Here is a 26135-nt window from a genome sequence, read left to right as displayed (position 1 = left end):
GTGCCTTTTCATTTTTTGACGTATAAGATATAACTCCTCACGGTGATGATGGTCAAACCATCTTTGCTGACAGGTTTACATTTGGTGAGTCAAATTCCATTGAATTTAATGAATAGTATTCTAACCCATCAGTGTAGTATGGCAAAGGACATATCCCATTCCAAACACTACTACTCAAATTAGTTTCCAAACCCACAACTGTTATTAATATTGTCTAAAGGGACAGAAATGCTTATAATGTATGATAAAGATTTTTTTTACTTTGAAATGCTTCCTCTCTTCCAGAAAGCATGCAAAGAGTAGTCTTTGCTGGATGGGCCAGCGGAAGGATCAGCTCATAGGATCAACTATAGAACTTCCTAAAAAAGAAGTCCATGAACGATTCTACTAGACAGAGGCAGGTGCATGTAACCAGTGCTAGAACAGCGGGTTTTCTCAGAAGACAAAATGGTAGAACAAAAGGGTGCCACTTCATTCATATGCTTACTCTCTTACTGTAGCTTTTAATTTTTTTAAATTAGCTTTTCTATTTCATTTCCATACAAGTCTTCTTGATCAGTGGATACTTATGTTTGAAAGGATTTGCACATTTTAAGCACAGACCACTCAAATTTCACTTCCTTAATATGGTAGGGGAAACATATAATAAAAATCTTAGGAATATTGTATACCAAACAACAAACATCAGGGAGTTGTGCAAAGTCCTCCTTTAGAGGGTTTAAAGCAGAGATGGGGAATATGGTGTTGGACTGCCTCTGTCACAGGGAGGGGGAGATTTTTGAATAATTTTCTCATTCGGAGAGGAGGCAGGGATTCTGCTTACCTTTGTAAGTCTAGGAAGTGGCCGAGGGGTCTTCTTTAACTTTAAAATTGCCCCAAGCACTGTTGTAGCATCATGGGACTCTTTACACAAAGGCTTTCAGCCTGGCAGCTCTTCCTAAACTTCCATGAGACCACGTGACGTCCTGCACTCTCATAGACATTCACAAGGAGCTGCTGGGCTGGAGAAACCTCTCTGTAAAGAGTTCTGTGACTGTGTGACAGCACATGCTGCATTTTATAAGCAAAATAAATAAAATTGAAAAGGACCCCTCAGCCACCTCCCACACCTAACATAAATGGAACCTCCGCCACCTTCTCCACTGGGAAAATTACTCAGAATTCTCACCCTCTCCAGCCTCTTTCGCTGGAGTTTTTTTTGTTTTGCCCTCTATGAATTGCCGAAAGTGGAAGAATCAAAATATTCAGCACAACACTAGTTAGCGGTACTTGAACAAGGCTGCTTGAGCACTACCCTCTCCTCCTCAGGTGCAGTGTGAGGAGATTGGAAACATCTGTTTCCTGATCTAAACTAACATTTTTTGTTACATCTGAACCAGGAACTCCACTTAAGTTTAAACTATGGTTTATTGAAGCAAGATCCAGACACTTTTTGATTTTGGGCTTGTTTCAATAGATCTAAACCAATCAGTTTGTCCTAGTTTCAATGTAGCAGTAAACTCTGGTTAGTTTAAGCCAGGAACTGGGTGCTTCTAATCTCCCCCTTGTGGCCACACCACCAGAGCAGAGAGGGAGCACATGAGTTTAGGGATTACAGAGGCTTTCTTGTAGTGCTAAACTATGGTTTAGTGTTAAAATCCAAAATAGGCCGCTCTACTATGTCTTAAAAGACTATATAAACTTCATTAGCAGTCCTCATACCTATGGGCTACAGCTTCTCTAGCAAGTGTGACGAAAAATCAAGTATGCTCCCATGATGGAGCTATCAGTCATATTATAAAGGGTTTAAAAAAAAATCTTGATTTAAGAACTAGTGCTAGTTTTTTCATCCATTAAAATTGAGCCTTTATGTTGTCTTCTGTCTACTCACATTTCAAAAACACGTATGGAAGTAAAACCTGCCACTGTAGCGGGCCCAAAGCACCTGATCCATTCAACCTTGGATAGCAAGCAGCCAGAAAAGGCAATGAAGTTATAAGTTTAGCAAGTATACGGCTTGGATCAGTAACATATGAAGCAGCCCATCAACCGCTCACCATCTTTGTACCCAACCAGCATGCTGGTCCACATAAGTGACAGCAATACCTGTAAACATAATTTGATCCAGCAATATTTTCACCTGCCACGAGTTTTTTGGTTCTTTTGAAACTGGTTTTAAAAAAACAGGTAAGACTTTCCCCCTTCCATGACAAAGCTGTTCCCTAAAGTTTAATTTTCTCAGCAATCCCCTGCTGCTGTCCTCAGCTCCAAATCTGAGGCTAGGAAGGGGTGGCAGGAGCTTGTGTGTTTCGTATGTGCTGCCGAGGCAGTCCAGGTACCTTGTCAAGAGAATAGCAAAACATCCCGATCCTTCCTCCTGAGCTGCATAAATAATTCCTGTTCCATTCTGTAGCTTTTGATTCTCTCCCCTGCAACCCCAAACTGTCTGGTGACAAGCAGATATTACCTATATGGACTGGCAATTTTTATGGCAAGTAATTTGGCACTTTTCTGAAAATCTGCTTGAGCAAAATACATGAACCAGGTATAATGACAGAAGACATCTCAATTTTTCTGTTTAACTATATATTTTATTTTCTAACCTGTTTTCCCTTATTAGACTCTCATGATATTTAGAAGTATTTTGTAAAAATAAAAAGACATGCTTTCAATAGGATTTTATTTACAGTACTCTGCTATGTTTATTTCAGTGTGAAGCACAAAACTGGGAGCTGAATGCGTATTACCTGCAATAATCATAACTATACTCAATTCACCTTTTGAGGCTTAGATATGGGAAAGAGACATAGCTGCATTTTTACATATTTATTGTAGATGGCAATAGTAGTATGTTCATTTCGCTTAAGATCTACCTCTCATCTGTTCCATATGTAGATATATTAACAGACGCAATGTTGGTTTCTCAAGTACCAAGATTACATGCCAAAGCCAAGCTTTCTTGCTTGCTAGCATTTTTAAAAAATATATAACAGTACTATAGCAATATTTGGCAAAAAAGTGGACAATTCTTTAGAAGTAGCTTAGGACTGCATCAATGAAAAAATACGTTTTTCCTGAAAGTTAAGATCAATCACAAACTAATTCACAGCACAGCTTTTTAAAAAAACAAAACCCTGCATCTGGACTGCAGACTGGATACCTGATTCTACTAACACCAAATACTTCAGAATGGAAGCTTTTCTCTTCACTAATACAGTCTTCGGGAAAGTCTGTTATAATCCAGAGCACATTCTTATGTAACACGGCACGAAGGAGATGGTCGAAATTCTGCATTTAGTTACAAATATACTGCATTACAACTAAATTCTGCCCTTGGAACACATCTGTATCTCTCATTCATTTCAGTCTACTCCGTTACTGATCCCTTTATACACATGCACACACACGCACACACTCTAAAACTGAAACAAAATCTGAGCAAAAGATTACACTAATATTGTTCTAGTTAGTTTGCCAATATACAATTGTTAATAGAAAAGGGAAAAGGAATGTAACAGAACAGGTATGAAGAAAGGTTTTGCAGACTTTTATTTGTGCACGTTCGTCAGGTGAAAAAGGTAACGTCTACAGCTTCTTTGGTGCCCAACAGTCAGCGTACAAAAATGTAAAAGACTATTCACAAATAAAAACACAAGCCCAACCTAAAGAAGTGTTTCCAAAGTTAGTGCATATCATGACAATTCTGCTTACGAACACACAGAAATTACTGCAGAAATAAATAGAATGTCTTGTAAAAAGCAGCAATTTCATATCTTGTAAACTTTTGTTTTTACAATACAGCATTGTTCAAAATAAAATCCAAAAGGTACTGGAGTTTATCACTGTGGCCAAGAATTTGCACCTCCTCAGCTGTGTTGGTCCAGTTGTCCTTTTTTCCCCACCTTCTTTTTTGCTTTTAGTCCTATGTGCAGCAGTCTTATAAAAGGTGCTTGGTTAGTTCACCTAACCACGAAGTGGCAAATTATAAAATTTCTTTCCTGCTTTCAAACACAAATGGATAAATCTGTTCCACTGCAGTGGCAACAGCCTTTACATTTGGCCCTAGGGTAAACAAGAAAAAACTTGATAAAGTATCAGGATATACATGAATAAAAAGCCCTAAAGTTCCAATATCATAATTGTTATTTGGACATAACTCTCGCAAAAACTATTTTTTCCAGTATTCTAAAAATGAAGATTTTCAAGTAATACTACTGAAACAGCAAGTACCTTCCATTCATACCTCATTCATGAAGGTAACATTGATACCTCATCCATGTGGACACATGCCACACCTCATCCATGCACATCCTGCGCTATGTCCAATACTCCCATGCTGAAGATAAGAAAATAGAGGGGCCAGAAATGCAAACAAGAGAAGGAGGCACAAACGCAAAGTAATACTGTCTTTTTCCAGTGTCTGCTTCCTGCAATGGCCTGGTACCTCCTAATGGCAATGGCCAACACTCCAACCCACAACCCATACAGGACCAAACTAGACATTTGCTTTATATGTAGCATGTAGTGGTTAACTTGTGGGGGGCTTTTTGGGGGGGAGATTACTTTAATTACAGGCACTCCTTACTAGGAAGTCACCACACTCAACTATTCCCAGTGTGATCAGAACAAAAATGCCCCCCACTTCCAGCATGGCTAGAACATTTAGGAAAAAATGTTCCTATTGGCACCAATGGGAACTCCCCTCCCTCCCCCTCCCCCAGTGTTCTAGCCACATGCACAGGGATGGGGTTTCGTACTACATATGCTGAGGAAGGAAGAGATAAGCTTCCCCTTTCTGTGCGCTGCATTCCAGGTAAAGATCATCCCTCCCACCCAACCCGGATGCCTGTAAATAAGAACAGATGCAGCCACACACTATGCTATTGAGCATAGCGTGTAGTCTGGCCTTCAGTCAACATACTTCTTTTTACATTTATGGATGCCCTACTGGCTTCATTCAGATGGGACAGCTTAAATCCAAGTACCTTGACTTAAATGTGTGGCAATCCTATTTGCTTATGAGTTAGTTCATCCCACCTATTGACTGCTACAGAACCAATTATAATCAACCCCTTGTTTTTCATCTACTAGACTTTAATCTACTATCATAATTCTTTCAGACTGATTGGTGACACAGAAATTCTGATACCAATTTAATGGGAAGCCACACGTATGCTGACCTCATCGCCTACAAAAACATTTAATTACCTGAGCTCCCACATGAAGAAAGTTACTTATTCACAAAACGGTGAATACCTGTAACTGTGATACTTCCTGTTGAAAAAATCTGTAAAGTAGCTCTGAGAGATTTTATTCTGTAGCACACTGCAGGATGAAGCTCTGGTTCATAACTAGGAAGTAGAGTTGAAAGTTCATTAAGAAATAAATGATAAAATAAAAATGCAAAACAAAGAGAATAAATTTGAAGTCTACTATACCTAGCGTGGGGTCTGTTGTTTTTTGTGAATTCTGGCAATCTGATTTCAAAAGGCATGGTGCATACTGCTAAAACATTGACAACTTTAAAATCTGTAAAAATCACCTTTTTAAAGGAAAAGAACACAAGTGGAATTATTAGAAGCTATTTAATCTAAAAAAGGTTCACACACATTTGACTCATTTCAATTAAAAGGCCACCTGTGGTTTACTACAAAATTGAACAAACATCCTAACAAAACAAGGGCATTTAAAACTACACTAGTCAGAATTTTATAACTGGTCTTCAGTCAGATAACAGTTTGTTTTCACATGCCATTGTCCCTTCAAATACTAAATTAGTATTATTTGTATAGGAATTCCCTTGACCTGTAACCATGTGCGAATAGCTTTCAACTACCTGAAAATTTAAGTGGGGAAGAAAGATTGCTAGTGATGAAAGGTTATATGGTAAAAGCACTGGGTAATCAATCCAATGGTAAGCACCTTTGAATCCCATTTATTTCAATGGGAGAGCAAGCAAAGCACATGGGACCTAAAAATGCTTAACTATGGCTGGAGAGGATGTTCATTTCCAGTTGTCTGAAATGTACCGACATCAGTTAAATTAATCAGCTTTGCATAGTTTATTCTAGTGGCTGCAATGGCAGTCACGAATCACCAGTGCTATTGAACACTTAGAAATATTCTAAAGTTGTTATAAAGTTATCCTTGTAATTAAGCTTGTTTCATTTCAAACAAAGCTTTTAATTGAAAATGTTAACTGAACTCACAGCAGCAGGTACGGTCTTTTAAAAGTAACCATTCAGTCCCCCTTTTGCTCTTAGCAGCAACTGATCTCCCTTGCCTAGGCAGAGCAAATGAGGAACTAAATGCCTACTTTTAAAAAGATAGCGCAGATCTTGAAAATGATGGAATAGTCTGGGAGAGCAGTGGGTGTGGCTCCTGCTTCTTTCTCCTCTCAAACCATGCGCAGTGAAGCAACAGTAAGCCAGTCCCGAAAGCCCACATCTGTCAACTGTTCTGACTGTTGAGGAACTCCCTTCCAACCCTTCTCCAGAACCACAAAACACACGGAAGATGATTCTTATCCACCTGTTCATTCACTAGAAGTTCAATGCATGAACCAAGGCCAAACTATGGGATTCTTATAGAACAGGGGTCTCCAATTTGGTGCATATGGGTGCCAATGTGCCGGTGGACACCTCTCTTGGGACCCGCCATAGGGAGTTCCTAGGTTATTTAGCAAAGTGGAAGCGCACAAGAGCCAGCATGCTCGCTTGTGCTCACAAATAACCCATGGTGTTAACCATGGCTTGTTTCAATTGCTCAAACCAGGTCAAGGAGACATGACACTATTTAACAGTGAACCAGCCTAGATTTATTTCATTGGAAGAATTACCTGAAAACCTAGTTTCTGCAGACTACGAGCTAATCGTCTGGCACCAAATTTAGCTTCTTCTTCACTAGAGTTGAAGAACAAACAAGCAAAGGGTTAAGATGTTGTGGACCTAAATGTTAAAATTCAACAACACACAATGATTGTACAGTAGAAGAAAGTGAGCAATAAAAGATACAAATGAAATGTACCTTGTAGCTCCTGTGCAAATTACTTTCCCTGAGGACCAAATTGTAGCTGTAATCCTGGGTTTCCTAAGCTTCATTAATACTTTCTGAAATCAGTCAGGAAAATACAGATCTTAGATTGAGAAACTTCCTAATGTAAAAGTTGAAGAGAACGTTGAACTACAGGTCTAAATGCTGACATTTTGCTAAAGTTCATCATAAAATGTTATCATTATACTCATGTTACTGCTCTTAAAAATATCTCATGTCACCATGGTTTCTTTCTGGCTCACTTTTTAATCTTAACCAAAAGGTAGTATTCATTTCCTCTTTTACTGGCAACATCCTATACTGCCTACCTCCCATCTATCCTTTGATAACTGCACTTCTAACTTTTAGATAGGCAATTATACCAGGGTAAGAAACAGAAAAAGTCTCAACTTTAAGCCATTAACAAACTTATTTCCCTACACAAAGTATTTTTATGAAAAGCTATTTCAGCCATCTCCAATAGCTACTATTTTAGCCAACTGGGATACACATTCTTGATAATGGCACATAGATGATGTCATTAACAGAACAACATTCTCTTGCAAATTTGGCCCCTAAAATATCTATTGTTCATTACTGGATACTGTAATGCAGCCATTCCCAACCTCCCGATTTGGACTTCAATTGCCATCCACCCCAGCTAGCATGGGCAGCGGTTAGAAATGCCAGGAGTTGTAATCCAAAAACATCTGAAGGGCATCATGCTGGGGAAGCTACTGTAATACATGTTTTGCTTGTATACTGAATGATAATTATTTAATCAATGTAAACAGAGTGTAATCTATAGGGATAACTACCTAACTCCCCTCAGCCCGAAATCTTTTTAATTGATAGGTAATTATTCCTATGTTTGAAAAACTAAATTCCCAAGCTAGTATAAACAAAGCACACTGTCAAAATCCCTACATGCATATTTTCATGATTAGTCTACACCTGGGAGTAAGTTGCACTGAATTTACTTACATCTGAGGGACATGCCTAGGATTAGGGGTTTGTTTTTTTCCCATTTCATCATTTTTCCTCTAATCTGTTCAATATTGTTGTGTATGTTTGTACCACATACTATTTTCCTCAAAGCTGCTTCTATAATAATGAAATGACCTTCGTATAAAAGCATAAATCAACATAATGCATGGAAACTAGACTTAGAAACTTAGATCAAAATACTGAATTTAGAAGACATCAGCTACGGTCACATTAAATCCAGTAATTTTTAAATAAAAAAATAAAACACCCCTCTAATTCAGACCACTGAAATACCAAAATGTTTTGCCTCATAGAGACTGCAGCTCTCAACACAAACTATGCCCCACAATGAGCAGAAACTAGTTTGTGAGTTTAACTCTTAAACTGAGATGTTATCACTTACGCCAACATCACGCTTGTATATCACATTTGCTCCCTCTAATGCAATCTTTCGCAAGTTTAAATGACATCTTGTTCGGAAGACACAAACTACATTTGTGATTAAGATGTCCAATGCAACATCACTCTCCGCATCCATTGGGGTGACTTAAAACATAGATTCCCTCCACAACACCATGAAAGATCACATCCTGAGGAGATGGAAAGGTATACAGGTTAAACAGTTACAGCAAAAGACTTATACTTTGCTTCAATCCCCTAACCGAAGACATCATTTGAAAAGTAAGACAAATGTTTTCTCCAACAGACAAAAAATATATACATAGAGTACAGTTTGGATTACTGAAAATCCCTCACATATTTAAACTTCATGAAACGTATCAGTTTTAATAAAAAATATTTTGGTCTAAGGTAGCTTGGCATCTATTGGCTGCAAGAGTAATACGCCTAATGAGACTGTGGTTGGGCTGTAACACTACTGTCATTTGCAAGAGGCATTTTGTTCCTTTTTGATCTTTTGTTGGGAACAAACTGTGTACTCTGCCACATTGTTTTCTATATATTAGCTAGCAGTTGTTTTGTACTCCTGTTGACTTTTCCATATTCACCTTGTGTTTACAAGGTACATGTGTGATATATTTCTGAGGAATTCCATAGACGTATCATGGACCAGGCCCTGAAAATACTTATCCTGTAGCAGAGGAACTTGATCCTTCGTGTAACCAAGCTGAGGAACATATCTATCACTTCTAATTCTGATCTAAGAAGCTATTTGCACGTTATAAAGAATCTGGGAAACAGGAGCATGAATGAGTTGTGAATATATTTTTTTCTGGCTTCCTGTTAATATGAGGCAGAGACTAATGGGATGCACTCATTGTGAAATTCAAGATTCCCAGATGACTCTTAGCATTATGGGGTATATGCTATGCTAAGATCAAAATGAATACTCTTCTTCCTCTCTGCTGATGGAATTATGCCACTGCATTTGGACCTAGTTGGAGTTTGGCTCATAGCTGATGGCATCATGCCCAAAGGATACTGCATAGCTGAGATACAGATGGGAGGTGTGAAAGCACATTTAAACTGGGACTGCATCATTTTCCTCCAGGAATGGAATACTAATCAACCAGAGTTCAGAAAAAACATTTCTTGTGGCCATTGTTATGGCAGCTTAATGACAGCAAGCAAACGCTTAAATTACTTCTAAACTCACATAATCTAAAAGAGAATACAGGTTAGCAGTAAAATTGGGAAGATCACTCTTCATCCTACCAGCATAACCCTACTCTCAGGTTTAATTTCTAACAGCTGTTATTCAGCCATAAACATATTGTCTAAGTACTAGTACATCTGGAAACAGGCAGATGTATCTGTGTTATGTGGCACTCTGAAAAAACTCCACAAAATCTTTTACGTTGCTGAACTTAGATGACAAGCACGAGAGAAAAATTTGCATCGTTCCAATTATGGGTTCAAAAATGGGAACTTCATCTGAGAAGTACAGCATGTTCTTTTAAAAGGCTCCAGAGAAGAAGCTCACAGATCCCAGCTTGCACACCAAACTGGCAGCTGGGGAATGGAAAGAAAAGTACTCTAGACAGATCTTACATTGGGGAAAGGTGATGACAGGATTAAATGAGAAACTTAGAGTGAGTTAGTGAGTTGTGAATGCATTTTTCCTGCAAGTGCTCTTTCTGTCAGATGCTCACTAAAGATATTATATTTTCCAACCAAGGGGTTACTGCAGTGATCTATTCCCAAGCCTGGACACCTGGGAACATATATCTAACATTATTCCTTGCTGTGTGTTCACTGCTACATAAAGAAACTTCTATAATTTTTCTCCAGGGTGCCATCTCAAATATCAGAAAGCAGGGATACAAGTGGTAAGATTCAGCAAGGTCTAAAGGACTACTCTGGAATAAATTCAAAGTTAAAATAAACATATTTTTGTTTGTTGTAATTCGGTGGTGGGGAACCTACCACCTGCAGAGGTTCCCAATCCAGCCTGTGGAGGAACCTATCCCATGCCCCGCCCTCTCCCTGATGTCATCCAGCCCATTCAGTGCAAAGAGAGGCAGAGCTCTGTGCCTTTCTCTGTACAGAGAAAGGCGCTCAGAGTCCCTTCCCTTTGTGTGCCAGCCCATCAGGAGTGCAAACAGGGTGGGAAGGAGGTGCCCAACCCAGCCAGTGCTTCCATGGACTAGCCAAGTCCCTTCCTACGGCACTCACCACCCCAATTAGGACAGTAAGCACCATGCAAAGGACGCACTCAACTCGGCTGGGACTTGGAGGAGCAGCTCTTCCAGGCACCAGCTAAATCCCTTCCCTTCATGTGCCACTTGCCATCCAATCAGGATGGTGAGCAGAGCATGAAGGAGGCACCCAACTCGGCCAGCGCTTGGAGGAACTGCTCCTCTAAGCGTCGGCCGAATCCCTTTCTCCATGCTGAGAGAGGCATGGAGCTCCATGCCTCTCTCGACACAGAGAAAGGAAAAAAGGCCATGGTGGGAATTGATGTCAGAGGAGGGGCTCCGGAGACAGGGCCCTATCCTGTTGACGTTATCCAGTTCCTGGAGTGGAAAAGGTTCCCTGCCCTTGTTGTAGTTACTCTTCCATACCTCACAATAATTACATGAGCTTGGGTACTAGTTATGTACTCCAAAGGCAGAAATCCCTTTGTTGTTTTTTTTAAAAATGACTTTTTGACATATACTTTGTGGCTTGGAGAATGCACACCTTACCAACCAGTAAATATAATTTCAAATAGGTTGATGGTTGTAATCAAGGGAGGGAGGATCAACAATAGGGAAATCCCCTGTACATAACAACATAGCCCGAGGCTGCTGATACCTGGGGCTAGATCCTGCTTACCTAGCTCTGAACCTCAGCAAACTGCTATTCTAGACCTGAAGTTGAATGCAACACTGCAAAGAACTCAATAGTATTATTTCCCCTTCTCTATGCTTTATGGAACACTTGGGAGGAGATCCGGGTTGCCTGATTGCACACATCCTTCCCCCAAAACTTTTGTTATACACACCCCAGTTCCAGAATACTTAGGGACTTTGTCACTTCACAGTGAGTGTGGGAGAGGGCCATCAGTTGGGATTGGAGGAAATGTGTTGCCTCTCTCATAAATCCTAATAAAGCCTCAAACAGCTCTTCGTTTCAAAGGAACCAGGCCACTTAAAAGCTTATCACAACTTAGACTTGGGGGACAGGGGAGATGTGTGCATCAGAGTACCTACCCTGATCCTGATCCCCCCTCCAGGTTACTGTGTGCTGTCAGGGACTCAATTGGGTCAATTTCTCACCCCCACCCCATTTTCTTCCGGTCCCTTAAGCTCAGCTGTCTTAAACCTCCCATGGGCCCTGGTGGGCCCTGAGCAGGCTCAGTTCTTGGTAAGCTGCTTGAGGTGGGGGTCCCATTTCCTTTTACCTTTCATTTGCAAATGTATTGCTGTGCAAAGCGAGAGAAGACCCCCTGAGTACTTCATGTATTCATGGAATTTATCCCGTGCCTTTCAGCACAAGCTCCCAGGTCACCCCCGTCTAGAGCAGAAGCCACCGCTACCTTGCCTGGGCCGGGCCCATTTCGCTGACAGGCGCCAGGACCACACGGAGCTCCCTCTGCGGAGGTTCGGAAGAGAAGCGGCAGTGGCTCGGCGCAGGCCCTTATGCCCCTAAGGGCTCCCTCGAGCCACCGGGGTTGCCAGGAAACGAACGAGGAGGGGGATGCTCCGTTCCCCGCTGCCTTCACCCCTCCCCCGCTCTCCCTTGCCACGGAGCAGGGGCACCGCCGGGTGGCTATGCCGCTGGGCGGGCGGGCGGCCCGATCGAGGGGCAGCAGATGGCAAAGGGGGCGCGGGCGGGGCAAGGGCGCGCGGGCGGGCGGGCCTTTTCGCGTCTCACGTTAATAGCAGCACCATTTTGACAGGTCCAAGGGCCGCGGGGTGGGGTGGGGGTTGTCCCCGTTTTCTAAGGGCACAAATCCCTCCGCCCTTCCCGCCGGAGCTTGGCTCCTTCCCGGCACAACGATGCGAGACAGAGGGGGAGAAGAAAAACCCACCCAGATTTCCTCTCCGTCGGTCCTCCGCTCGCTTCGCGGCACGAAGACCGTTATTGCCGGGCAACGGACGGCCGAGTTCTCGGGTGTTCTCTCTCTCCGCCTCCTCCTTAACGGGCTCACGCCCCCACCCCCGCACGACCCGGTTGCTGCGCGACCCGCCGCCGCCGCCGTCGTTCTACGTCGCCGCCGCCCTCCTGCTCTTACTGTTCCGGGTCTCCAGGCTGCCGAATCTCCGCCACACAATAAGGCATCACAAAGCGCGCGAACACCATCGATAGAGCCCCCATCCCCGCCGCCTAGAACGGCAACAGGATGTTCGCCCTCAGCAAGTACTTCCGGTGGAGGTCACCGTGCTTGGAGGGGGGAGGGGAGATGCAAACGTCACCGCGGAGTCAAATAGTAAGATGACGTAAGATGCAAATTAAGGGAGGAGGGGGCGTGGCCAGCAGGGAGGCTGAGAGCGGTGCTGCGCCCGATGCGGTGGGCTCTGCTCCAGGAGAATGTATGCCAGCCTTCCCCAAGCTGGTACCCTCCAAGCTGTGTCGGACAACAACTCCCATCTGCCCCAGCCACCGTAGCCAATGTTCAGGAGTGCTGGGACTTGTCGTCCAAAACATCTGGAGGGCACCAGGTTGGGGAAGGCTGACCTATGCCATAATGCAGCCTTCCCCAACCCGGTGCCCCACGGTTGCGTTGGACTACGACTCCCATGCTGGCTGGGGAATGTTGGGAGTCGTAGTTCAACACATCTGGAGGGCAGGGGGAGGCTGCTGTAATACAAAGGACTCAACTTGCTGTTTTTGCTGCAACAGATCAAAGTGGCCACCTCTGGAAATGGAAAGTACTCTGTATTTATTTGTTTTTATTGATTTGATTTATTAGCCGCCCATCTGGCCGGCTACCCGTCTTGTTGGTCCTCAGGTTTCTGAATGCCTTCTCACGCCGCGATGGGTGGGTGTCGCTGTGCTGTGTGCTTTGGAAATAGCTCTTCAGCGTTAACTAAAATTATTAGGAGACTTCCACGCGCGCGACTGAGAATCACAAGATTTGGTGCCACGTATTCCAAGAAACCATGATGACCTGAATTATCTCAAAAACCATTTCTACGTATTTCCTTCCAGTTGGGAGGTACGACTGTCCTCCCCACAATCCTATGCAAGTTTAGACAGAAAACGCCCTAGAAAAGCCCCAGCATGGGTCCTTTTTTCTGTCTAAACGTGCATAGGATTGCATCCTCGGGCACTTCCACGCTAGCTAGAAACACAGAACTTGGGAAAGGGCCAGTAGGAGAACAAAGAGAAGATGATGGCCCCTGGACACCCCACCCCCAAATAAGATTCCACAAATGAGGCAGGGTGAGTGCCCTAAGGCAGTTAGTTCCCTGTGTATATAGGTGGCCCAAGATTGCCTAATTTCAAGACATTTTTGAAAACTGAGCATGTTTACATCTAATGGTCAAAACATGACTGATAACGTTTCATAACTCTCTGGCAGCACCTAACCAGCCAAGCCATACAAGGGGAGAGAATACTGCAAGAGTTCCGTTGCCCCTTCACACACACTTTCATTGTCTTCAGGTTGTGGCGGGAGATTTCAGCACTAGCTAGGATAGCATATGTAGATGCATTAATGCGTGCGCATGTACTAAATACAACATCCTGAGATGTGTTCAATTTAAAGAACAGCAACATTTTTTTTAACTTCCCATGATGGCAGAAATAGGCTTGAAAACATTTGGTTCATTGCTCCTGAAAACTCACATGCCCCAAACCATGCCAAGCAGGGGTGGGTTGATGAGCTGCACCATTTCTGGTTTCAACCCATGGCTAGCAATAGCATGAAAATATGCAAAATAAGCAAATATGTGTAAGTGGGCTTACCTCAAAACAATTTTGATTTTTTTAAAAGCGCAAAATATACACATTATTTTGACTCCCCCCACACCAAACTCATTTTTGTACAGAATCTGTCTTATACCTTTTTTTTTTTTTGCTTAATTCTTGTATGTAGCATGAGTGCCACCCTGTGGCATATAAAAATACAATATTGAGTTACATGCGAGTGAAGCTGTGGATAGGTAAAGAAAACCATTGAGGAAATAGTTAACTGTTTTAAGTAGCTGGATATGAAGGTGTATCAAGCTATATACCCCAGAGTTTGGTGCACTTTTGTATTAATTTTCTTTTGAGAATTTCCCTCAGCCATCTCATTTCCTTGCTAGAAAGTGTTATTCTATGGTGTTTTTAATCATTGTTTTAAGCAGATTTTATTCCAAGTAGTTTGAGTATGCAAACAGCTTGGAGGGAGGGGATGATTTCAGTTAAGACAGGCACAGAAGGAAAAGGTTAAAGCTCCTCTTTCCATGTGGCATGGTCCCAATCCTGATCAGCTTTCCCAGTGGTTTCTACTTTCAGTGAAAAAAAGCACATGTGGCATTAAGCATGTTTACCATCATATGTAGTTTAACTCTAAGTCCTAAGTGCATGTAAGACCCATTGAATTCAAAGAGATTCATTTATGACTAAACATGCTTAAGATCATGCTGCATGAATTATTTGAACGAAACATAAGTACTTTAAAAATCTGGGGTCTATAGAGTTGTTTGTTGGTTTGTTTAAATTTTCAGTGGAGGTGGCAGGGGCTAAAGAATGCCACCCAAACTTTAATATAAATCTGGGCACTTATGCAAGATTACTTTGTGTGCGCTAGTTACCCCTTAACATCCTTTAACTCTATCATCCTTTCCTTCTGGCTTTTCAGTGAATGGTCTAAGGCAGGGATAGAGAACTTGGTGCCCTCCAGATGTTGGGACTCCAACTCCCATAATCCCCAGCCAGCTTGGCCAATGGTCAGGGATTATGAAAGCTGTAGTCCAAAATATCTGGAGGGCACTAGGTTGCCTACCGCTGGTCTAAGGTGAAGTAAGGATCCAAATTTATATTTGTTCCTAGTATAGGAACAAGGTACACAGTCAATGAGTTAACACAGAGTACAAGGGTATCATCTTGCATACATAGTGCTACATGTATATTTCTTATGCCCCATCTGCACAATCATACCCTTGATCTTTATGTTGATAAACTTAGAATAGTTACCATCCCATAGATCTCACAGTCACTGACGCCACCTAGAATCCCCCCACCCCACCTCACAAAGCATAAATGTATTGGGTGTCAAAGCATAATTAACTCCGACTTGAAACTATCAAAGTGGAATTCATTATAAAATCTGACCCTGTGAAATTTGATCTCAACAAATCCTGGGAATTTCTAGATCACTATAAAAGGTAATTGGCCCTCTTTAGATGCTTATTTGCACTACTGATACCTGTTACTCACCCAGGGGCTGCTAGAGTGGATCACCTACCCACACTGTAAAGAAATTATTCATTTGACTGTGTTCTGTATTGCTTTGTGCTACATGTAACACACCTATAGCTATCTCTTGAGTTGCTTGAACTTTTGGCTTCATTTTGTTAAAAAAAAAACCCACCCACATTTGTCATCTTTCATCTGCACTCAAGGTATCTTTACATCAACCCACTTCAGGGACTATTTTGTGCAGCTGACAAAGGGGGTTCTGGCCTGTGAAAGCTTCAGCCACAATAAGGCTGCAATTCGATACATCAGGGCCGAGCAACACACATGCCCTCTTCTGTGGTCACTACTGCCTCTGCTGCCCAAGTGGTCAGGCGGCAAAAAAAAAGTGGTGGTTTGCTGCCAAAATTCGGCAGCAAACCACTACAAAACCTTAGAAAGGCCAAGTTTAGCTTGTTTTTGCTGCCATTCCTCTGAATTCAGTGATGCAGGACTGTGGGGGGGGGTGTCAAAAGTGTCCCCTAGGCCCTATGAAGTTGCCCACCCCTGCTGTATACACTTACCTGGGAGTAAACCTCCTTGAACTCAGTCATCTTACTTCTGAGTAGACATGCATAGAATTGCACTGATAATGTGTTGTTGGTCTTTAAGGTGCCAGACTCTTTGGTCTTTGAATCTAGGTTAAGAGATCCCAAGCATGTCTTCCCACACAACCATGTTCCTTAACAAATTTCCTTCTATTTACTTGATTCACTATTTACCTGACTTCACTGGATTTGTGTTCATTTCCAAATGAGCCTTTACTTTCAGCAGTTATTTTCCCAGGTGAATTTTACCATGTACTCCCCTATTTTCTCCAAAGGAAAAATACAGTAAAATACCCAGGTATCGAATTGAACATAATAGAATATGTGTGTGTGTGTGTGTGTATGTATGTGTGTGTGTGTGTGTGTGTATGTATATATATATATATATATAGTTAGTAAGTGAAGCGGAAATTTAAAGCCCCTCTGCTGGGAATAACAGTATAAATAACTGAAGACGTTTTGTAAACAGTGCGGTCATAACCTCGAAACGTTAAACATTTCTCTGGGATCTGGCTCATCAGCTGCCTCTGGACTGAGCTGGTTCAGGGGAAAGAGCCCAGCACTTTCTGTTTATCTCTCAGCTTAATCTCTCACAGAGTAACAAATCAGATCAATAGAAAGATGTTTAAATGAAGAAGCCAAGGCACCGTAAGAGTGGGCCAAGCAGGGGTATAGACGTCCTCCCATGCAAATAACTTCATTGTTATTCCTTTTCTCCTTAGATGCTGCCCCTGGCTCCACAACCATGAAATGTGATTTTGCCTCCCAAGCGGCTTCCTGTTCCTGGTGGTATCTTTGTATCATGCTTTTGCCACAAAGTGACAATGTTTGTTTCAAGCAACACCTCAACAGACTGAACACCAAACTTGTTTCCAAAGTCAGGGTTCCTATGAAAATAGTAAAGGCAGTTCATTTGAGCATGCACAGAAGACGTTATCCCTTCCTCTCGGAATAAAGACAAGTCATCTTCCAGGATTAGGGGGACGCGATTCCAGGTCCCGTGATGTCCAGACAGATTTGAACCTCTAAGGCATTAAGCATTGCCACTATTTCATACCAAGGTTATCACCGTATCATATTTTGAGATCCACACAAATATATAATTTAAGTATGTCACATATATGAAGACACTGGCTTCAATGCTTCAGTCATGCACATATCAACATTGTTCAATTATTTCCACAACGTATAGAAAGCACACATTTGGCACATATATAATCTAGCACAACGATTGCTAGAAAATTCTGAAACCACCTCTTGTCCAAAACCTGTGATACAAAGTCTGCTTTATTCTAGTAACTGCTCCAGGGGCCAACAAATTGAGGCACACGTCAAATTTATTAATTGTCCCTCCTTTTCCTGAGTTTTAAAGACCATACCAAGCAGGTAGATCTTAAAGGCACTGAAGCTTGAATTTGGGGGGACGGGAGCAGCTCCCAAACTGCCTGTTTTCATGCCCCTCCTGTTTAAACTAAACACAGACTATATCATAAAGAGGGTACTCTCAATGGATCTCAGTGTATTAATTACCACTCTCCAGTTAGTCATTTATTGCCCTCAAAATGGCTGCTATTGACTGCATTGTAACTGCATCCAAAGTCTCACTGAATGAAAGCAGTATTTGGTTGTTATACAACACACACACACACATTTTAAAACAACCCAATACTACTTTCATTCAGTAATCTCTCTCTCTCTCTCTCACACACACACACACACACACACAGCGATCCAAACTATATAAAGGCAGATCTACAACCCAGCTAAGTAAGCTGGACAGGATTCTTTTCCAAATTGCATCCTTTGCAACACTTTATGTGAATGGTAGTCCATTGAAAGTGGGGCTTACTTCTAAATAAAGGTATCTAGGATCAGCACATCAGTCCCACTGAAGTATGAATGAAGCCAACAACTTAATCCTAGAGACCCATTTGGCCACACATTCCACTGAAAGCACCGATACTTATTTCCAAGCAGGTAACAAATCACTTGAGTTTGTTTCCAGATGGGGGGCTCCTAGTGCTATCCATCAAAAGATACTGTGCAGCTATTCTGGGCTTCTCCACACAGAGGTTTTATCCTGCTATCGAGATTGGTTACTCACAGAAGTTTGTGAGTTCTTTAGATGAGATTGTCAACTTCCAGGGGGTCTCCTGTACTTAATGACCTTTATTCCATTTTTTAAAAAGTTCATAGAGAATGAGCTATCAAATTACAGCGGCTGAGTTCTGCCTGAGTTCCCTCCGTGAAAAGAGGAAAACCCGAAATAAGAGGAGGTAGACCACAGCGGCATGTAGCAGCTGCATAATGAAACTCAGATAAGGGGGAAAGGGAGAAGGGGAAAGGAAGCACATGTAAAGGGAGTCTGTTGTGATCTTGCATTTAAAATAGAAGCAGAAAGCCCCATTTTAAATGTGGGACTTTAGGCTGGTGTATAAATGCTCTGTCTTTTCTTCCGTAATAGATTTTTTTGTGTTACAAAAAAAGGTGGAGGAAGCTGTGAGAAAACACAGGAGGGTTACCAACGGAAGATGATACTGAGTGTTTTCCAGATGAGGCTTTTATGGTGCAATTACCCCGTCTCGTTCACAGAATTTTACAGGGGATGTCTGCAGCATCATCTTCCACTCGTAACGCTCCTGTGTTTTCCCACCACTTCTTCCATTTTTACTGGAGAAAATCCATTAAGGACAAAAAGACAAAAGAGCTGCACAATGCCTTCTGATTGGTAATGCTAGAAACCCTCCATCTGGAAGCAGCCGTCATCAGGTCCCACAGCTCCGTGGTAAAATTCTGTGTTTGAAGTAGGGCAATTGCACAAAAATGCCTATCTTCATTACAAATCAAGGCAAAATTTTATCTACTTCCATGTGGCTCTCTTCCTCTTTCAGTCCTGCTCTGGGAACATTCAGAAGGGTCACATTCCATACTAAAAGACATGGTTGGTACAATTTATGAAAATGCCTCCAAACCTGCATTGTCCGGAATACACAGGCAATTTAATACCAGATACTCTCCAACCTCCTAATCTGTTCATAAATGATGCATCCTAGACTAAAATGTGTTACTATTATTAGTGACAATACTTCAAAATCTAGTTCCTCCTACCGGTATATGGATGGGGCTACTAACTTCACAAAATATTCAATTCCACCACTAATTTCACAGTCTATCCAATTCCCAGATAAAACTCAATTGTTACATATTTGGGGACAGGGGGACAGACCTTCCTTCCTTCCTTCCTTCCTTCTAGCTGCCAGCTACTAGATGCTGGTTTTTTTAGCCCTCTAAACCATCTACCATCCCGCAAAAGGACATGATCTACCACTTCTTAATTAGGAAAATAAGCATTTCATAATCTGGGGTCAAACAGTCTTGCCTCATGATGCATCATGTCACCTTAAGATTTGTAGGCGAACCAACAGCATCGTAGTGTTCAGCAAAAATAAAATAAATTATCTCCTTTTAAATTAATTAAAGGAAACCCATACCATTCTCTGTGTTATTTTTCTTTTCCCATTAAAGATCTTTTTCTTAAAAAAAAAAAACCCACACAAAGTATAGCAAAACCTGTCTGAAGAAAATATATCCATAGAATATCTTTAATGTGAATTCTTTTAGAGAGATGTGACTATCAGAATAATGGATTCTAGGAATCGCCGTCTTTCACAAGGTGGAGGGTACACAAAGACAGACAGTGGATCCAGAGAACAGCACTTGAACCAGCAAGGCGTTGTTGCAGGATAGTCAAATATATACAAGTTAATAAAGTTAAATATATGCTCTTCGGGTGCTAGTTTTTGTTTTGTTTTTCCTCTTTGGCATGGTACATTTGGTCTCCTCTTCAGTTTTAGTGTTTTTTCACAGGGAAGCAATCTTGTTGTCTCTTTCTTAATTCCCCATCATCACCGTCCATACACACATGAATGCGCATGCATGCGCACACACACACATGCAGAAACACCTGCACATATAGACAGAAGATTGGTTTTCCCATGCTTGAAAATCCTGGGTCAGGATGCTGTAGGACCACACAACCGAGTTGTGTTGACTGCTTCTTTCAGCTCATTTTCTGGTTTGCCAGCAACCATAAAGGGCCAGGTCTGAGTGGGGGGAGAGGACAAAGGGAGAAGGGGAAAAAAAGAAAGGATGGGGAAGAGAGAGAAATATCAGTGCACTTCAAATGGTGTAGCACTTGAACTGTGATAAACAAAGCCAACTGCCAGAATTTCATAGACTACCCAGGTGTTCTTTTTAAACAATAAGAAGAAGTGGTTAGACTAGACATCTCAGCTACTGAGTAAAGCCAGCTCTTTTAAGATGGCTCCACCGTATTGCACAGAGTTACTGCGCAATCATATAAAAGTTTCGCTCCACTAAGGCATCCCCCCACCCCGCATTGTGTGCTCTCACTCTCTCTCATCATAATTCTCTGTAATCCTTAAGGTGATGGGTCATGCTTTATTCACCCTAGGTACCAACATGTGTCACATTTGATAGAAATGATGTTTTCCTAAAACATATAATTAACACAACTGACAAAGGCATATTGTGGTAGATAGATTAACCAAAACCAAAAAAAGCCCTGTCCATTTTCTACTGGGTAATGTCAAGGCACTGCTCCCCTCCACAGCTGCTTTGTTTTGAAAAAGATAACAGTGCTATCTGTTTCTAAAAGAATCAGAGATTTTGTTTATCTTATATACTTTGGTTTTCAATGGCTAAAAAGTTCTATTGAGGTCAGAAGCGTTTTTTAATGACCACATTGAATGTATAATTATATCCATCTCATTTCTCTCTGAATGAAAAAGAACCAAATTACTTTAGATACTTTAAAATTTGTACAATTCTCATATTTTCATTTAAAAACCTGTCCAGTCATTCTGTTGTTCTACAATGGCAATGGCTGTCATTATCTATGTTATTGTAGTAATTGTGACACTCGTCTCTTAAAAAAAAATATATATATATATATATATATATATATATATATATATAATTACACAATAACCGTGGCAAGATCAAAATCATCCAGCCATATCATAACACCAAAAAAGTCTGTCGGTCAGAACACCTTTTGGAACAGAATGTTTCCTTGCAGCAATTTGCTGCTTGATAATTGGGTATCAGTTTGTTAGAATAAGAATATCTTCATTAGCCCTAAGCAATGTGATTTAATAGTATTTTTGTTATTAATATTAACATAATTAATTAATAGCTATTAATATTATTCTTTTGGCAATTATTTTACTTATATGACCATAATAAAAACAAAGACAACTGCCCCGTGCTACTGAGCTGGCATTTTCATTTCTCCAGAGCTTCAATATTTTATGGAAAGTAGAGTAAGGAATGTAATTCTCGCACTCTATTCATTTAAGATCAAGAGTCTTGCATGTCTAAACCCTGGATGGAGCTTAATTTACAAAGCTATATAGATTTGTTTTTGTTGGGGGGGGGGGAACCCCGACAGTTTTAGTTGGTTCAGCTATTAATTGATGCTAAACGTCTTACATTCCGTTCTGGGTTCTAAAGAAATAACGGGCTGCCGAAACACACATGAAACAATATTTTGGCTTATCATTCCTGCCCCTATGTAGAATCGCATCATAATGAGAAAAAAGTGCAGAAGGTTCATAAGCTTTCAACGACAGCCAATTTTGTTTTTATTTTGTTTTGTTTGCTCCAGTGAGCTGTAAGTGGATGGTAGCCTCAATCGTTAAAATGGCGGATGAAAGTAGACACGGGTGGTCGTAAATTTGAAGGTGTGTCGTCGCCCCTAACCCCCATAAAGCCATAATTTACTAAAAAGCGTCCTGACGACAGAACATCCAAACCCAGGGGCAGCGGTATGGTAGGTAGTCTTTAAAATCCGTTGTTCTTGTTTTATAACTTAAACTATGACTTAAACTTTTAGCAGCATTTTAGTACGTGGTAGAAAAATAGAGGTCGGATCCCATCGTTAATTTAAGCCAATTACAGCACCATCCTGTGTATGTCTACTCAGAAGTAAACCCCGCTGAATTCAATGGGACTTACTCCCAGGAAAGTGTGCATAGGGCTGCAGTCCCAGGGTGCAATCCTATGTATGTTTGGACAGTGTAGTTGTGGAATATTGGGAGTTGTACAGTATTTTTCTGTCTAAACATGCATAGGATTGTGCCCTGAGGCTACAATCCTATACTGGGGCGAAATAAGAGCCACTGAACTCAGTGGAACTTACATTTGAGTAGATTTGGATAGGGTTGTGCTGTTAATGGGGCATCTCCATCTCTTCAGATAACTTCGGAAGTCTGTCTATGAAGTATGTCCCTCCCCACTGAACGGGCGGCTAACTCCTTAAAATAGTTCTGTGGAGCACACCCATTTTCCAAATCCCAGTCCTGCGTGAGAGTAAGGTGAAAAGGGACTGGCTTTAAAGATTTTGACTTGCTGCTGCTGCTGTTGTTTTTAACCAGGCTGTTGCGACCCTGGATCTAATTACTAGGAAATAGGCGCGTACATACTCGGGGCTACGTAATCCGAAGTAGTCCCTGTCACCTCCCTTGAATTACCCCGGAACGATAAAAGGGGGATAAAAAGGAGGACATTTCCTCCCACCCTTTCAATACACATTTAGGCTACCTTTAAAAAAACCCGAACGAACAAGACAACGACGGAAGCGCGGAACTGCGCCAGACGCGCGCTCGTCCCTCAGCGCGCGGAGCCGGAGGGCAACCCAGCGCCGTGGCGCGGGGTCCTCCGCGAAATCCTGTCGCACGGCAAGCGCCCGTCGCGGGAGCTGGGCGCAAAGCGTCCCTCTCGCGCCCGGTCCCGGTCCCTCGCCCGCCGCGGGGCTTCCCCGTTTCCTCCCACGGAACCGCGTTGCAGACACTCCGCCCGAGCGGCAACCGACGTGATGCCCTCCCCGCCTCCTCCCCCGCGCCGTGCCCTCGCTGGCGGCGGCTTTCCGAGCCGGCGAGGGGGCCAGGAGCGCGACCGCCCCGGGCTTCTTCGGGCCGCCCAGGGAGCCCCGCGGCCGCCTGCCGCCCGGGGGGAGCCGGGCAGGCTGCGGCGCCACCTACCAAGTTGACGGGGTGGATGTAGCCGTTCTCGTACTTGTCGCTGGCCAGGATCTGGCGGAGGTGGGCGATGTAGCTGGAGGCCAGGCGCAGCGTGTCGAGCTTGGAGAGCTTGGTGTCGGGCGGCACCCAGGGCAGCGTGGTCTTGAGGCGGGAGAAGGCTTTGCTCAGCACCCGCATGCGGGCCCGCTCGCGGGCGTTGGCCGCGTTGCGCTGGACCTGCTTGCCCTCGGGGCCGCCCGCGCCGCCGCCCGGCGGGCTCCGCTTGCCCCCCGGCGGCGCCTTCTTGCGGGCCTTGCCCGCGCCGCCGCCTCTGCCCTGCGCGCCCGCCGAGCCCCCGTCGCGGCGGGCGGGCGGCGGCGGCGTGGGCGGAGAGCGGCGGGCCCCCTTCAGGCTGCCGTCGCACGCCAGCATCGCCCCCTCGGGCAGGTCCTCCGCATCGCTCAGCGAGCCCGTGGACATGGCCGCGCCGGCGGGAGGGGGCGGGCGGCACCGGCGCGCGGAGAGGGGCGGACGGGCAGGGGGGGCCCGGGCGCCCGCCGCTCACTCTGCCTCGGCCGGGAGCGAAGGCGCGCGCCGCTGGCCCGGCGGCGCCCGGGAGGCATTTATGATCCGCGGCGATGGAGAGGCGGGCCGGCGGCGGCGGCGGCGGGGCCCAGGGGAGGGGCTTTCCCAGAGGCCGGCGCCGCGCCTGGCGGGGCTCGCCGCTGTCGCCCAGGGAAGAGGCGCGCGGGACCGCGGCGGCGCCCTTCCAGAGCGGCGTGGAAGTGGGGCAGGGCAGCCCCCCAGCCCGGACGCCGCTGCCCCTTCCCTGCAGTCGGGTGCGCCCTTTTCTGGCCACTGCGTGGCCCAGCCGGGTTTGTGGGACGGCTCAAGAGGGGCGCCTCGTGCTGAGGGCTGGCCGCGGCGCGGTTGCTTCTCCTCCTCCGCCGCCTCCTCCTCTTCTTCAGGACATCACGGTTGTCTCGTAGATCTCACAGAACTAGGAAGTTGCATCTGATGAAGTGGAGAGTGTGCACGAAACCTTACGGCAGAATAAATTGGTTAGTCTTTAAGGTGTCACAAGATTCTCCGTCGTTTTAGGCCTCTCTTATTTTTGTAAATGGTTCAGGTGCCGATTCTTCCTTCCTTCCTACCTGCGGATTGGAACAAGCCAGCGGCAATATTTAGGCTTTACGTGTTTACAACACTTCACATGCGTTCTCTCAGTAATTACAACAGCTCCGTAACATAATCCAGAATTCCTGGAAGACAGCTGGCCAAGGAGGGCTGGGGATGAAAGAACGTCTCAGGGTGCTTCCAGATGAAGTTTGCATTGTGCAATTGCCCTGCCTCATTCACGGAATTTTACGGAGTCCGGATGATGTCTTCCACTTGTAACTCTCCCATGTTTGTCCACCACTTTTTCTGTCTTTGGGTAGTATCCAGTGTTAGTCCTAGGTAGAGCAGACCCATTTAAATGAATTAGATTTTAGTTAGTCACAACTAACTTGTCCCATTCATTTCAACAGGTCTACTCTATGTAGGACTAACATTGGCTACTACCCTTTTTCCTTACTGCAGAAAATCCGTTAAGGTGAAAAAGACAGAATAGCTGCACAATGCTTTGCTTTGGTGGTAGCACTAGTTACAGAGAGAGGGTTACTTTGTGACCCTCTCTCTGGAAGCACCCTAAGCTGATGATGAAGCTGAGATCATCTAAGTATGGAGGCGCGTGCTTACTGTTATCTACACCAGCTTTGTTACCCAGGATTTTATGTTTCAGGCATTCAGGTCAAAGATAGTTGCTACACAGCCCATTTGTGAGGTGGGGTTTAGGATATCAAGATGCACTTGTATATGCAAAATAACATGCGTCTATGGGACTTACTACCCAAGGAAATTATGGGATATTCTTCTTTGGAAGCCTTGAAGAAGTGTATGGATGAGTGACTGTTACATGTGATTTAACTCTATGGAAGACTAAGCAAATGGTGTTAAGTGGGATTTTTAAAAGTATTCTTCATGCTGTGTACCAAATCTATTCCTTGCAAGTCCCCTGATACCCTTGCATAGCCCATGCAGATTTCCACCTGTCCACACATCAGATGTGGGAAACCACATGCTATGCATGGGTTAATCAGTCCAGACTGGGTTAAAACTGTGTTGGCATGCCAAGTTCTAGAGGTCATCGTGGGTTAGGTCCAAATTTAGTTATACTCATGCCATAAATCAAAGGGTTATATACAGTGTTAGTCCTGCATAGATTAACTTAAGTTATGACTAACTTCAGTCACATTCATTTCAATGGGTCTACTCTACATAGAGCTAACACTGGATACTATGGTACTTGAGGTTAGTCCTGTCTAACTTAAGTCCCACTGATTTCAATGGGTCTGCTCTAAGTATAACTAAATCTAGATCCAGCCCCTTATGTTTTTGCCAGGGCATCTTTCAGCACTTTTATTCATTTATTACATTTTCTTAAATCTCGTCCTTCCTCCAAGAAGCTCAGGGGCAGCATGCATGGCTCCTTCCCCCATTTTATCTTCAGAAGAACTTGTGACATAGATTAAGCTGAGAGATGGTGCCTGGGTCAACCCCACTCATCTTTATGGAATGTGAACCTGAGCCTCCCTGATCCTGATCTGATACTCTAACCACTACACTGTACCACCCTGGATCTGTAGTCCTGTACCCACTTATTTATGAGTAAATT

The 26135-nt window shown here is 43.5% G+C and overlaps 3 protein-coding genes across 7 annotated transcripts in view; 1 reads left to right on the top strand and 2 right to left on the bottom strand.

Moving 5' to 3' along the window:
• Positions 1 to 2660, top strand: part of SLC2A12 (solute carrier family 2 member 12) — a 37811-nt gene extending 35151 nt beyond the window's left edge. The window contains exon 7 of one of the 2 annotated variants that reach the window (XR_014786695.1): positions 286 to 2655. Coding sequence is in view for 1 of the 2 variants with exons in the window: in XM_084827577.1 (XP_084683703.1) it covers positions 286 to 391 (106 nt within the window). In the remaining variant the exon portion in view is untranslated. Of the gene's footprint in view, positions 1 to 285 lie in introns of both variants that reach the window. The other variant, XM_084827577.1, reaches the window with a different exon arrangement.
• Positions 2560 to 12763, bottom strand: TBPL1 (TATA-box binding protein like 1). 4 transcript variants are annotated; one of them, XM_084827582.1, is made up of 7 exons: positions 12473 to 12763; positions 8402 to 8588; positions 7006 to 7088; positions 6818 to 6881; positions 5418 to 5521; positions 5236 to 5330; positions 2560 to 4041 (listed from the first exon to the last, which is right to left on the bottom strand). In XM_084827582.1, the coding sequence occupies exons 2-7, from the start codon at positions 8534 to 8536 to the stop codon at positions 3962 to 3964; spliced, it is 561 nt and encodes a 186-aa protein (XP_084683708.1). In that variant the 5' UTR covers positions 8537 to 8588; positions 12473 to 12763; the 3' UTR covers positions 2560 to 3961. The 4 variants fall into 4 exon arrangements, with proteins under 4 accessions (XP_084683708.1, XP_084683709.1, XP_084683706.1 ...); XM_084827583.1 differs by having other exon boundaries at positions 2644 to 4041; positions 12677 to 12763; XM_084827580.1 differs by having other exon boundaries at positions 2645 to 4041; positions 5236 to 5521.
• A 4764-nt stretch (positions 12764 to 17527) lies between these two features.
• On the bottom strand, positions 17528 to 24015 carry TCF21 (transcription factor 21). The gene is made up of 2 exons (XM_084827576.1): positions 23441 to 24015; positions 17528 to 20479 (listed from the first exon to the last, which is right to left on the bottom strand). The coding sequence occupies exons 1-2, from the start codon at positions 23897 to 23899 to the stop codon at positions 20390 to 20392; spliced, it is 549 nt and encodes a 182-aa protein (XP_084683702.1). The 5' UTR covers positions 23900 to 24015; the 3' UTR covers positions 17528 to 20389.
• Between the last annotated feature and the right edge of the window lie 2120 nt (positions 24016 to 26135).

This window comes from Heloderma suspectum, chromosome 1 (assembly GCF_057233095.1).
Source record: "Heloderma suspectum isolate Gila_16-S chromosome 1, 16-S_ref, whole genome shotgun sequence".
Classification (NCBI taxonomy): Eukaryota; Metazoa; Chordata; class Lepidosauria; order Squamata; family Helodermatidae; genus Heloderma; species Heloderma suspectum.
The sequence above is the reverse complement of the archived record's forward strand: the minus strand, read 5'-3'. Positions and strand labels throughout refer to the sequence as shown.

What these genes read in the sequence shown, in the direction of transcription:
- TCF21 (XM_084827576.1), bottom strand. Translation starts at nt 23,899, where the DNA reads ATGTCCACGGGCTCGCTGAGCGATGCGGAGGACCTGCCCGAGGGGGCG. An exon ending in ACATCCACCCCGTCAACTTG is followed by an intron (nt 20,480 to 23,440) that starts GTAGGTGGCGCC and finishes CCCCCCACTCAG; the next exon opens with ACCTGGCCCTTTATGGTTGC.
- TBPL1 (XM_084827580.1), bottom strand. Translation starts at nt 8,536, where the DNA reads ATGGATGCGGAGAGTGATGTTGCATTGGACATCTTAATCACAAATGTA. An exon ending in ATTTGCACAGGAGCTACAAG is followed by an intron (nt 6,882 to 7,005) that starts GTACATTTCATT and finishes CTTCAACTCTAG; the next exon opens with TGAAGAAGAAGCTAAATTTG. An exon ending in AGGAAGTATCACAGTTACAG is followed by an intron (nt 4,042 to 5,235) that starts GTATTCACCGTT and finishes TGTTTACCCTAG; the next exon opens with GGCCAAATGTAAAGGCTGTT.